This window comes from Haemorhous mexicanus, chromosome 30 (assembly GCF_027477595.1).
Source record: "Haemorhous mexicanus isolate bHaeMex1 chromosome 30, bHaeMex1.pri, whole genome shotgun sequence".
Lineage (NCBI taxonomy): Eukaryota > Metazoa > Chordata > Aves > Passeriformes > Fringillidae > Haemorhous > Haemorhous mexicanus.
The window spans coordinates 2,889,638-2,902,210 of record NC_082370.1 but is presented as its reverse complement, the minus strand read 5'-3'; the positions used below and the strand labels follow the sequence as shown (position 1 = coordinate 2,902,210).

The 12,573-nt window shown below is 59.8% G+C and overlaps 1 protein-coding gene across 7 annotated transcripts in view; it reads right to left on the bottom strand.

Moving 5' to 3' along the window:
• Positions 1–11,158, bottom strand: part of TACC1 (transforming acidic coiled-coil containing protein 1) — a 34,600-nt gene extending 23,442 nt beyond the window's left edge. For 3 of the 7 annotated variants that reach the window (XR_009489792.1, XR_009489793.1, XM_059870754.1), the window contains exon 1: positions 10,804–11,158. Coding sequence is in view for 3 of the 7 variants with exons in the window: in XM_059870754.1 (XP_059726737.1) it covers positions 10,804–11,143 (340 nt within the window). In the remaining 4 variants the exon portion in view is untranslated. Of the gene's footprint in view, positions 1–219; positions 333–818; positions 1,013–6,220; positions 6,425–8,543; positions 8,838–10,803 lie in introns of those variants that run through there. The other 4 variants (XM_059870756.1, XM_059870755.1, XM_059870757.1 and 1 more) reach the window with 4 other exon arrangements.
• Between the last annotated feature and the right edge of the window lie 1,415 nt (positions 11,159–12,573).

The window sequence follows — 12,573 nt, the reverse complement described above, 5'->3', positions numbered from 1 at the left end:
AACAGCACCCTCGGACTCCTCCCAGTCAGCCCATCAAAGCTCTCTGTGGGGCGCTCAGCCCAACCCTGGCATTTGAACTGTCCAGGACATTAACCACCAAAAGTGTGCCAGGCATTACTCAAAGTCAGAGAAGTTTACTCCTTGACCCCACCCTGCCTTTCTGCCACCGGAGCAGAGCACCAAGAGCAGAAGGTGCACTCTTTAGAGCTGGCTCTTTACCTGGGCTCCCGGCCTCAGACTCTGGCGATCCCGGGGGCTCGCAGAACTCCTTGAGAGGCGAGCAGGCTGGTGTTTCTGCTTCAGGGGTCTCAAAATTATCAGTGGAGTCCGAGCTGCCGAGGGGGGGGAAAAGAGTGAGGAATTACTGCTTTCAAGGCTACCTCTGAAATCCTCCACAGCGCCTACACATCCAGCCAGGCCCCAGGCTGGCCGCGGGCATCCGGGGCGGCCACTCGCTCCTGTCCAGCGGGACATGCTAGCAAACGGAAAAGGGAGAGCAGGTGAAACATCATCGTCAGCAGCGCCCTGTGCACCCCAGCCCTGCGGGAGGCTTCCTGCCCGGGCTGAGCACACAGCACGGGCCTCCAAGGACACGCAGCCCCGCAGCAGCATCCCCCCCTGCGGCGGGGAGCGAGCCCGGCTGCTCCGGCATCCTCCGGCCCCCAGCCCCCGGCGCGGTGCGGTGCGTGCGGGATCCCCGGCAGCCAGGCAGCGAGCGAGGGGCGGATGGGGACAGGGCCGGGGAGGACGCAGCCCCGCATGGATGCGGGCGCCGTGGGAGGGCGGGCAGAGAAGGGAAGGGGCCGCGGGTGACTTGCCTGAAGCCGAGGGCCGAGCCCCCCGCCGGCGGGTCCTGCTCCTCCTCATCATCATCCTCCTCCTCGGCAGCACCGGCCCCGCCGTCCCCCTCCTCGGGGCTGCCCCCGCCCCGCACCGCCGACCAGGTCCAGCGGGCCCACTGCACGGGCGAGAGGATCTGCCAGGCGCTGAACGCCATCGGCCCCGCTCCGTGCCCGCTCCGCTCCCCGCCGCGCTCACTGCGGCCGCGCCGCCGCCCCCATCGCGCCCCGCTCCGCTCGGGCCGCCCGCCCCCGCACCGCGCCACTGGCGGCGGGGAGCGCCCGCCCCGGGGAGGGGCCGAGCCCGCGCCCCCCCGCCGCCTCCCGGAGCCCCCGCCGCGGGGATGGACGCGGGGATGGACGCGGGGATGGACGCGGGGATGGACGCGGGGCTCCCCGGCCCGCCGCCCCTCCCGGCCGCGGGTGACAGCCGCTGCTTTTCCCTTCTATGCGAGCTCCTAAATTCTCTAATTTCTGCCCAAAGGCGGGGCCGGGCACGTCGCTGTCACCCCTCGGCACGCCCTGCCTTCCCCCCCGCCACAGGGAGCCCCCGCGTGAGAGGGCAGGGAAGTGTGAAACCAGATCCCCGGCGGTTTATCCCACATCGATTTGGTTGCACCTGTGCTGACACGGATTCTTTCCACTCTGGACGTGCCCCAGAAGACCCCACGCGGGCGGGGAAGTGCCCTGGGGGGCGGGCAGCGCCCAGGAATCCTCACTCCCCCCAGGAAGACTCGGTTCCCCCAAGGAAGGGGGCTTCCCAGAGCTGAGGAGCCAAACACAGCGGGCAGGGGCAGAGGGGAGGGAAACACCTGTCCTTTCCACTTTCAAAGGAAATACAGGCCCCAACAGCCCTGGCTGATGCTATATCCTTCCGTGGCAGCAAGTTTATTTATTTACTAAACTATTGTTCTTTAAAAAAAACAGCCGGCAGTTCCCACAGAAATCAACCTTGCTGGCCTCCCTCGGGAACTTTCCCTCAGGAACTTTTTCCCCTAACGAGGGCTCCCACTCCCAAATCCGTCACCTCCCACACGCTTGCTAGAGAGAGGAGGATAACGTTTCTGACACCGTGCCGCAGCACTGGGAGCAATGTCCAGGGCTCTGCAGCAGATCTGTCACGGGCAGTGACATTTGGCAGCTCCCTGGAGCCCTGACTGGTTTGCCCTGGTCCCTTGGGAGTGGCAGACAGCTGTCCTGCTGTGAAACAAGCCTGGCCCACTGCAGAGAACGCCGCTGGCCCTCGCTGACCACACCAAGGGCTCCCATGGCAGGCTGAGCCCACGGCTTCCCCGTGAGTCATCAGGCAGCTCTGGGGGTTGGGAATGCCTCTGCATGGACAGAGAGGCCCCTGGGCCAGAGCAGACCTGTCCATCTGGTCTGGCTGCCTCCAACACCAGCCTCTGTAGAAGCTTCAAAGGGCTCAGTACTCACCGCTGAGCATCTCAAATAACCTCCCTGCAGGGATCCTTTCTCCAGGCTTCCCTCTCGGTGTCCTTATTAGGTATATGTGTCATTCCTGTGTGCTTTCACTCCCCATCCTCTTGAAAAGAAAATCTCTTACCCCTTTCCACAACACTCCTAAGCTTCCCCAAAGACTTCTCTGGGTGACCCAAAGCTGAGGTGCTGCCAGTTCCCAGCACAGGTCAGTGGCAGGAGAGGCACGTGGGCCCCAGGGAACCCCTCAGCCCCTGCACCACGTTGGCCCCCCCATCCCCAGGGGGACAAGGGACCCTGCACACTGCCCTGCTGCTGTAGAGGACACCAAGCAAGAGGGGACTACGTGACTCTTAATGAAGCTTAGCCAAAAACCATGAGTCTGAAGCAAAAAACCAGGAGTCTGAAGCAAAAGCAGAAGCTCCACATCCTGTTGCCCATGGCTGCCGTGAGCAGAGCACAGCCCACTTCCCCGCTCCGAAGCAGCAGAGCTGATTTCTGCAGATGAATTTTACATCAGATCCTCAGCCTGAGCCGCGCTGCAGCAACACGCCGCAGCCTGACCTCATCCTGCTCCTGCCTCTGCTTCCCCTTCCCACCTCCCTGAAGCCAAGGAGCAGCTGAGGAGCTCTGCAGGGACCTCACAGGGGATGGAGAAAGCCGAGTGCAGCGGGAGCAGCAGCAGCACTGGCACAGCAGCAGCAGGGACGAGCCACCGTTGCTGCAGAGGGAAGGAGCTGTGTGTGACCTGCTGGATGAGGGAACTGGGGCACACGAGAGCAGGAAAGCCTCAGGAGCTGTCCTTGTGCAGGCAGTGCACACACTGCATCCAGCCAGGAACCCCAATCCCACCCAGCACCCCAGGAAGGGGCCGGCAGGAACAGGATCAGCAGGACTGCAGAGCCCTGGGGCAGGAAGATCCGAGAGCAGTGCAGGGGCAGAGCCTGCTTCCACCTGCCGTTCCCGGGGAGCAATTAAGAAAATGCCTCGAGTGGCATTTTCCAGCTTGGCACCTGACCCAGCCTGGCAGCAGCACTGGCTGCAAATCACCACCAAGGAGATAACCTGACTTTGTCAGTCACCCCGGAGGCTCTGCCTGCCAAACGCTGCTTGGCACAGTCAGCAAACACATCTCTGCAGAGCAGGGAGGATGCTGACCTGCTTAAAAACACCTGCCAGCAGTTTCCATGCTGGCAGAGAGATGCAGCCCACACAGGCAGCAGCTGGACGGGCTGTCCTTGGCACCGCTGCCACCTCCCTCACTGCTGTCACTGTGCCCAGCCCTGCACACACGCAGGGCTCAGGGACAGGGATGTGCAGCCCACGGACATCTCTGGCAGAGGCTGGGCTGAACTGCCTAAAACCCCACCCACGCTTCTCACACTGCCTGCACTTTCCAGGAGGGAAATTCCAGCGGCCCCTGCTGCACAGAGGACAGGTGGAGCCCCAAATATTTTGGAACTAGAAGGGCCCTGTCATCACAGAAGCTGCAAAAAGAAGCAAAACCTTGCTCAGCTTTTCATGTTTATCCTTGCAGGAAGCCAGCTGCATCCAGGGATAACAGCCCTCATCCAGATGGACCTTCCCTTCACACTGGGGATGAACTTCCTGCTGGCAGTCTGGCAGCAAAAACACAGCGTGCACAATTCCTCTCAGTGTCCCCACACCTCGGTTCCCAGGAAGGGCACAGGGAGTAACGCTGAGGAACAGGAACAGGTACCACACAGCCACACCTGGCTCGGAGCTGCAGTGCCCCAGGCCAGAGGAAGGCGTGCACCTGGAATTTCCCTGCTCAGCCCTTTCATTAGGCAGGAGAACACCTAGTTCTGGCTTCGAAGCTTTTCTGGGCACGGCACAGCAGCCAGCGCTGACATTTCTAGCTCAGAAGCAGATCTTTTGTGGGGTTTCATTTCTCTGCTCCTCTGCAGGGGAGCACCAGGACCAGGGCCCGGCCCCCTGCAGGCAACGCCAGGATGGGACACAAGGACAGCAGGGGAAGGTGGCGACAACCCAGAGATCAGCACACGCAAAAACCACAAATCCATATTTCACTGCTGTGTAAATCTCCCCCACAGCTTGTAACGAGCACCTTATCCACACAGCACTTATCTCCGGCAGCAGAGGAGGTCCGAGGCGTTTCAGGAGCATTTTTCTATTGCTGCATTTTATTCCAGCCGATTCTATCGATCAGCATCTCCTGTGTGCAGCAGCACCTGGAGCATCCCGGGCGTTCCCCAGGTGCGGGAGCATCCCGGCGTAGCCCCAGGTGTGCCAGCCCCCCGGAGCACGTCCAGGGCACACCGGCAGCCCCGGGAGCCCGGCGGGCTCTGCTCTCGCTAGAGGGCTCCCCAGGATGGGTTTCCGAGCGCTGCCGAGCTCTCCGGGCCCGGAGGGCAGCGCTCCTTTGGCTTCTCCTGACCTTGGCAGAATCCCAGCCTGGACACCTCTGGGCACAGCCCGGACCGAGCAGAACGACAGACACCCAATGCCCTGGAATCCAAGGCGGACAAAACCAAGCTGCTCCCATCTCGGGCTCTGCCATCTGCCCGAGAGCACAGCGGGACCCGGGGTGGGACAGAGGGAGCCCGGTGTCACCCGCTGTGGCAGCGCCCCCGAGCTCCAAAGCCAAGCCCGGCGTGGGACAGCTCTGCCGAGCAGCTCGGCTCCCCCGGGACCCTCCCCGGCCTGGGATGTGACAGTTCCCATCGCTACACATTCCATCAAAAGAGCGCTACAGAAATAGAAATAAAGGACACGACTGTCACACACGAGCCTGGACACCAGCAGCCAGCCCCAGGCTCCAGCTGCCTTTCCCCAGCAGATTGCCAGCAAATGGATAAATACAGACATTTGTGGCTGCACTGAAAAGGACCGATGGGATAATGAATGCTCTGCTATTCCTGCATTTTAAAAATGCCAAGCACAGCTTAATCTTGCTGATGCACTCGTGTGGGTGCGAGCTCATTTCAAAAGGAGCAGGCTCCAGCCCTATTTCCACACTGATGCTGGATGAACACAAGCAGCTGCCTTCATCATGCAGCTTATTGACTCCCCCTTCAGCTCCTTTGCTCCCTTTGCTAAAAATATCTGTGCTATGTGGCAGGAATGCTTTTATCAGGTGTTTGTCAGGCCTTGGATCCCTGAGTTTACTCCAGAATCAGTCATTTTGGGAAATGCAGGCAGCACCCTAACCCATAACCTGGGAGACCAGCAGGAATGGGGACAGCAAAGAGTGAGGACAACAGCCAGGACAGGGAGGGGACCAGGAAGATGGTAAAGGGCAGGAGGAACAAAACAAAGTTTGCTCAAGGTGGAGCAAACAGGTGGGAAGGAGAAACAGCTGAGTCCAACGAGGCAGAAAGGAGCAGCTCCATCCACTCAGGGAACACTGGGATGGCTTTTCCACCTGAAAACACCTCTAATGTCCAGGTAGGAGATACTGCAGGAATTAAAGGCAGGAGCGAGCAGTTACAAGGGCAGAACGCGCTTGTTTCCCTTGTCTGAGCCCACTGTTTGCAAACACAGCCTCGCAGGGTCCCCGCTTAAAGAAAACACGTCTGTTCTCAGCAGTGTTCTGGTTGATTCACAGATAAGATGTTTCCACTTTTCCAAGTGTCGCCCCTTCAGTTCCCAGCGCCCGAGCAGCTGGTGGGGAGCAGCTCCAGCTCTCCCCAGCCCGCAGACCCCCACCAGCTCCCACCCGGGGGTCCCGAGGCAGCCCAGCCTCCCTCCTGGGCTGAGCTGACCCCAGGGATGGGGGATCAGGAGCGGAGTGTGCCGGGGGAGAGGGGAAGGGACAGAGGGGAAAGGAACGTTCTCCCCGCGAATTAAACCTCACTCTCCGCTTCGCCGCTCCACAGCAGCGTGCCCGGACCGGTGCCACGCGTGGCAAGGGGGGAACGGGACCCACCCGGACCGCCAGCCGCCCCTTCCCCCCCACTCACCGGCGCGGTGGGGCCCGGGGGGCCCGGGGGTCCCGGCTCTGCGCCGCCCCCATGGCCGGGCTCGCTGCCGCCTCTCCGCCGGTCCCGGCGCGTCCCTCCCCCGCGGGAGGGAGGGAGAGAGGAGGGAGGGAGGGAGAGAAGAGAGAGGGCAGGGGCTCGGCCGGGCTCGGGGGGGGCTCGCACGGGCGGGGAGTTGTTGTTGTTTGTTTTATTCTACATACTAGTAAAGGAATGTTATTCCTATTCCCATATCTTTGCCTGAGAGACACTTGATTTCGCTATTCTAATAATTCAGAGGGAGGGGTTTTCTCCATTCCAAGAGAAACTTTTTCTGCCTTCCCTAAAAGACACCGAACCCCCAAACCCTCCCCAGCAGGAGCCAGGGGAGGCAGAAAAAGTTTCTGCCTCCCCTGGCAGAAGAGGAGGCAGAAACTGCCCCTGGATGTGGGGCTGGCACGGTGTCACCCTGATTTTTTTAAGATTTTCTAAGCCTTCTGATGTTTATGTTTTTGTAATGAATTTTCCAACGCACCTTATGTAAATAACTTACTGTTTTGTTTTCTTTTATAGAAGAAGAGAAATTTGATGGACTGTTGGTTTGTCCAGTGTCATTGGAGAGGTGGCACTGTCACCCTCCACTGTCACTTTTGGAAATCTATAAATGTTAGAGTCAGAAAAAGAAAAGTCACTTTTTTACTTTAGAAAAAGCAGCAAGTTCATGTCATGTTGTTTTGTGTCCTGTAGTGACAGCATGGGGCAGTGACTGTGGGAATGAGAGATGTGTTGGGAAGGATGAAAGTTTGACCAGAAAGTCTCACAGATGTGTGTGCTTGGCAGAAAGATTTTTGAATGTAGAGTCTGATGAAGGAATAGAGTTGGAAGCAAGTTTTGATAGAGAAGAAAAGAATTGCTGAGCCAGTCTGACTGGCTAACCAAGGAGGCAAAGGGTGTGTTAGTGAGAAGGGGTTTTATGGCTCAGAGCAAAGGATAAACCCACCCCAAACAAGAAAATGTTTGTACCAAGCAGGAAGAGAGCACAGGCAAACAAGGCAGCAAATGTGGCAAGTAGAAAAAAGGTCTCAGAATTTTAACTGAAAAACAACTTCTAGCTTAAACTGTGATGTACTGACTTTAGTGATTGGGGAACAGTGACATGAATATGGTAATTACAGGAGTTATGAGAGGCTGTAGATAAAAGTTCAGGTATAGATTGGTTGTACTGCATTAAGATGCTCAGCAAAGAAAAGTAAATAATGCACTGTAACCAAACCCAAAGGGTGTCCAGGCCTGCCTGCAGCTGGAGCTGACAGCTGTGGGCACAGCTCTGCCACCCACGGCCCTGGGCTGCTGTGACATCTTGGATGGAATAAACTGCATTCTGTATATAACAAACTGTATTTTGAAGAGCCCCTGGAGTCCCAAATCTCTCATTTAGGCTCATAAAATGCACGGAATCACTTGGGTTGGAAAAAGCCCTTGAAAAATCCCAACATTAACCCAGCACTGCCGAGGCTGCCCCTGCCCCCTGTCCCCAGGTGTCACATCTACAGGTCTGTTAAATCCTTTCAAAAATGGTGACTTCACCTCAGCCTGTGCCAGGGCTGGATGACCCTTTCCATGAAGAAATTCTCACCTGCTCATTTACCCACTCTCAGCAGCCCCAGCACAGCCTCTCATGCTGCACATTCAAGGAGAAATGGGGTCTGAGCCCCTCATCCAGGGCACCTGATCTCTGTCCAGATGCCCTGACAAAGTGCTGCTGTAATTTCTCCCCTGAGGACTCTTCCCAAATCTCCTTGCAGGGGAAGCCAAAGAGCCAGTCCTGATGCCAGGGGCAGCCAGACCCCTCCATGGGAGGAAGATTTAAGGTCACACTTTAAAAGCTCAGAGGTGGCCCTGCTAAGGAAACGTCCTGGTTGGAGTACTTTTAATTAAAGTGCCTGAGAATGCATCAATTTCTGACAACATTGGAGCCTTTTTACTTTTGAGAAACTGAAAACTGGAATATTAATCTTTTTTTCCCCTGTCAGTCAGGGTGTTCTGGCTGGAGCTGCAGTGTTTCTTGGCAAGAAAAGTGTCAATGCCCTTGAAAGCTCTCACCTTTCTAAATAAGAATAAAAACAAAAACAGAAAAAAAGCCAACCAAACTTTCCTTGGATGAAAAAATGCCCTGCCATGCTCAGCTGCTCTCCTGCCTACGACGGTGCCCAGCGTGCCCTCAGCCATGCCCACCCACGGGGACCCCTCTGCATGCAGGGGGGCTCCCACAACAGCCCGACCCCCCCCAGAGCCCTGAGGTGCCCCCGGTAGGAGCCAGTGTTACCTGTGCTGCCGGCGAGCCGGGGGAGAGCTCGGAGGCTGCTGCCGGTCACCAGGTTGGCCACCAGGGCTGAGTCAGGTGACAGCCATGTGGGACGTGGCGTGGGGCCCTGCCAGCTGCATGAGGCCAGATAATCCCTGGCAGCGCTGCAGGCACACCCTGCACCCCACCGAGCAGCCTGGGCACTGCGGGCACCTGCCTGCACCACTGGTGGCACCTGCACCACTGGTGGCACCTGTCCTGGGATGCTGCAGCCTCCTGGCACTGCAGCAGCACCACGTGGGTGAAGGAAAACCCATCAGGAAATGGCTCTGAGCGTGGCCCAGGGACAGGTCTGCTCCAAATCCAGCTTGGCCCTTCCATTGCTGTGCCTTTGGTTTCAAAGGAATTTCCTCCAGCCGTTTCTGAGCGGTGCATTTGGAAACGCTGCCCTGCCCGGCTGGGCCAGGCTGGGACACACACATACACACCTCCATCGGTTGGACAGAGCTGCCAGGACCTGCCTGCACTCCAGGCTGGGATGCTGCATCCAGAAATGAATCCCAGAAATGAAAAAATGCTTCCACGAGGCTTTGCTGGGCTGAGGATCGCTCCCCAGCGGCAGGAATCCAGCATTTCTGTAAAAGTGCATCGTGTCGGAGCAGGGATCTAAACTGGAGGGGTGAATCTGACCTGGAGCCAAGGCTCCAGCACACACACATTAAAAACCAGCATTAAAAAATCCGGGCAGGGCCCACGGATGCCAAGCAAGCCGGGGACAGGCAGTGGGGACATGTGACAGTGTGGCTCCAGGCTCGGCAATTTCGGCCACAGTCCCCACCCTCCTTGGCAGGGTCCCACCCTGTGAGGAGTAAACACACTGGGATTGCTGGGAAACTGCTGGCTTTCCGGGCAGACCCTGGAGGGAAACTCAGGAGGGGGAAGGCACCAAAATTAAGTGACAATTATGTAGCACACCAGCAGAGAAAACCAGTTTCCAAATCCAAGAACCCTGACGTCCTTCCCCACGCTCCCCAGAGTTCCCTCAACCTGACAAACGAGCAGGAGAAAACCTGTTTCAGCTTTTCCCAGCCCCTCAGGACAGCAGGAGGATCAGTGTCACTGAGCCACAGCCTCGGCCTTAGAGCAGTGCCAGGTGCTGCTCAAACCCCCAGGAGTCCCAGAGCAGCCCCCAGTCCCACCTGGGAGGTGAGCAGAGCTGCAGGAGAGGCTTTGCTTCCCGGCTGGGCCAAGTGTCACAGGACCTTAAACTGCCACCAGCACCCTGCCCAGAGAGCTGCCACTGCAGGTGCCCACAGGGCTGGCTGCCAGTCACACAGAGCAGCCAGATGTGCCCCAGCTGTGAGGTCCTACTCTTTGGCAGCAGAACTCAGCTCAGGTGGGGCTCCTGCACCCCCAGGAGCACTGGAGCTGGCCAGCAGGACGGCTGTGGTCTGCCAGGGGCAGCTGGTAATCATTATCCTCGTGCTAATTCCATGGAAATTTCCATGTGCCTGCGAAAGAGGCAGCCAAGCCCTTCTGCTGCCCGGGGCAGAGGTCTGCAGAGGTTTCCAGGGTCTGGGACTAAGAGCCCAGTCTGTCACATGGATGCTGTTTAAATGCCTCCTTGGAGCTTTCCATCTGAACACCACCAGCTCCAAACCCGCCTGGAGCTGGCAGCACCGGGCTCCGAGGTGCACCTGGGCGTACCTGGGCACCCGAGCTGTGCCCGGCAGAGCAGCAGCACAGCGCCTCGGGGCGGGAGCGCTGTGCCTGAGCCCTCTCCCCTTCTCCCCTGCGCTGGCCCGGAGCTCTGGTGGCATCTCCCGAGGGTCCCGAGGGAGGGCAGGGGGCGTGAGCGGCGTGCCAGCGCACATCGCACACATCGCACACATCGCACACATCGCACACATCGCACACATCACCCCGTCTGGCTCCGGCAGCGCCTCCCTAGCAACCCAAACAGAGCCACAACAGCGGCCTGGCGGCGGATCGCATCCCGGCCAGCTCCGGAGGCTCTGGAGGAGAGCCCGGCGTGGCCACACGGCCCGGCAGGTGCCGGTGCCCCCGCTCTGCCCGGGAAAGCGCCGTGCCAGCGGCTCCCTGCAGGGCAGCGCGGCAGCAGCTTGTGCTGTCCAAGGTTTCTCCCAGGGTTTGCCGTGGCACGGGGCTGGTGGAGCCTGGGACAGCTCTGCACCTCGGTCCCTGCTCTCCTCCTCCCTCCAGCCTGGGCAGGCAAGCTCCGGGTGAGCGTCCCAGCCCTCAGCTCCCTTCTCCTTCCTACCTTGGCAGTGGCAGACTTGTCCCAAGCTCTGGCACTCTCTGCTACCTGTCGGGGCTCCTTGGACAGGCGCTCGCGTAGCAGCTGCCTGGGAAGGAGCGGGGAGGAAGGAAGGGGATGGACGGGGTGGGGAGGGCCGGGCGGAGGGTGTCTCTGCGCCCTGTAGCCGGGGGGGAAGGAAGGAGGACGTTTTGTAATATTTGGCGAGCGCTCGCACGGGCAGAGCGAGGGAAGCGGGGGCGCGCACGGCGCTGGGAGAGCCGCGCACCGGCCGCAGCTCCGCCGGTACCGGCGCCTGGCGGGTGAACGCCTGGAGCTCATGCCGGGGCCTCACTGGTGTCATGCCGTAAAAATGCACTCTCGGCTGGAATTTGGCAGCCTAGGCCGTGAGAGGGTGGGAACCTCTCTGCTTACAGAGGGAGCGGGAGCTGGGGCTGCACGGAGAGGTGATGGGGAGCTGTTCGGAGCTGTGAAAGGATGGGGATGGATGGGGAAGGAGGGCTGCGGGCAGCAGATGTGCCCGCGGATTGGAGCCCAGGGGTGCCTGCGGGACACGGCAGGGACAGACGGAGCCACGCAGCTCCCCAGAGCAGCGGGGCAGCGCCCGAAGCACCGGGGAGCAGCCCTGGGGCTGTGGGAACAGCAGGAGGTTTGTCTGGGGACACATTTTGGAGCAGAGGAGCTGTGAGGGTCCCAAGGTTTTGTTATGGGCCCCACCCCAGCGAGGGGCTCTGAGGTATTGCTCTGGTGAGCATCTCCGCAGCTTCTCGTCCCCATCCAGCTCCCGCTCCCCCTTGGGGCAGGCCCCCCCCGCCCCCTTTCCCCATCACCCCCCAGTTTGCCTAAACCCAAACTTCAGCCTGGTCCCCGAGCATCCCCCCGGGCGGGGCTCAGCCCGCGACACGCACACGGAAATCGGCTCAAGCCATTCCGCTGAATCCCCCCGGCCTTACCCCGAAGGGTTCGTGCCAGAGGTGCCAGCCTGGTGCGGGCTGCGAGCGGGGGCTGGCAGCGACCCCCGGCCCCTCCCGACCCCCGGCAGCCGCCCGCTCCTGCAGAGGGAGCGCAAGGAGCGGGAATGAGCCACGGGCTCCGCGCAGCCATTTCGTCCTCGGCAAGCGTCAGCAGGGGTGTTGCTTCCCAAAGAGAAGAGAAAACTCCGCTCAGATGGGAAACTTCCCCTCGCAAAGCAATTGTGCCGTCTGTTCCCGCAGTGCCCTGCCCGGAATTCCCTTCCCAAACCCCCAGGACCCACGGCATCCGTGCAGAGAATGAACCTGCCCTCTTCACTCCCCAAAAGCAGGGCCGTGAGTGGAAAGGACCCTGCTGCACCTTCCATGGACAGGCAGGGTGGGGAGTGGCAGCCCGGGAGCCCCAGTTACTGCTGCCTTGCCGGGTTCTCCCTGCCTGCTCGCCCTTCCCATCCGTCTCCCTCTCTCTTTTTCTCTCTCGATGCCTCCAGCAGGAGGCAGAGGATCCACCCTGCTGGGGTGGCTGCTGTGTCCCACCTGTCCCAGCAGCCACGGGAGCCACGCTTGGCTCTGCGTGCTGCCAGCCCCATGCACTGACACCCCAGAGCCCGTGTTCTGCCCAGGGTTTGGGGCAGGAGAGCATTCCCAGCTGCTGCAGCCTCAGAGGTTGCTGTAGCAGCGGCACTTGCCTGCTGGCCCCAGTCTAGCCTTCAGCTCCCATCTCCCAAGGGGCTCTTTCTCTCCAGCTGGAACTTCCTGTTGGCTCTCATTTTCATTCTTTACCTCTTCAGCAGTGCAGAAA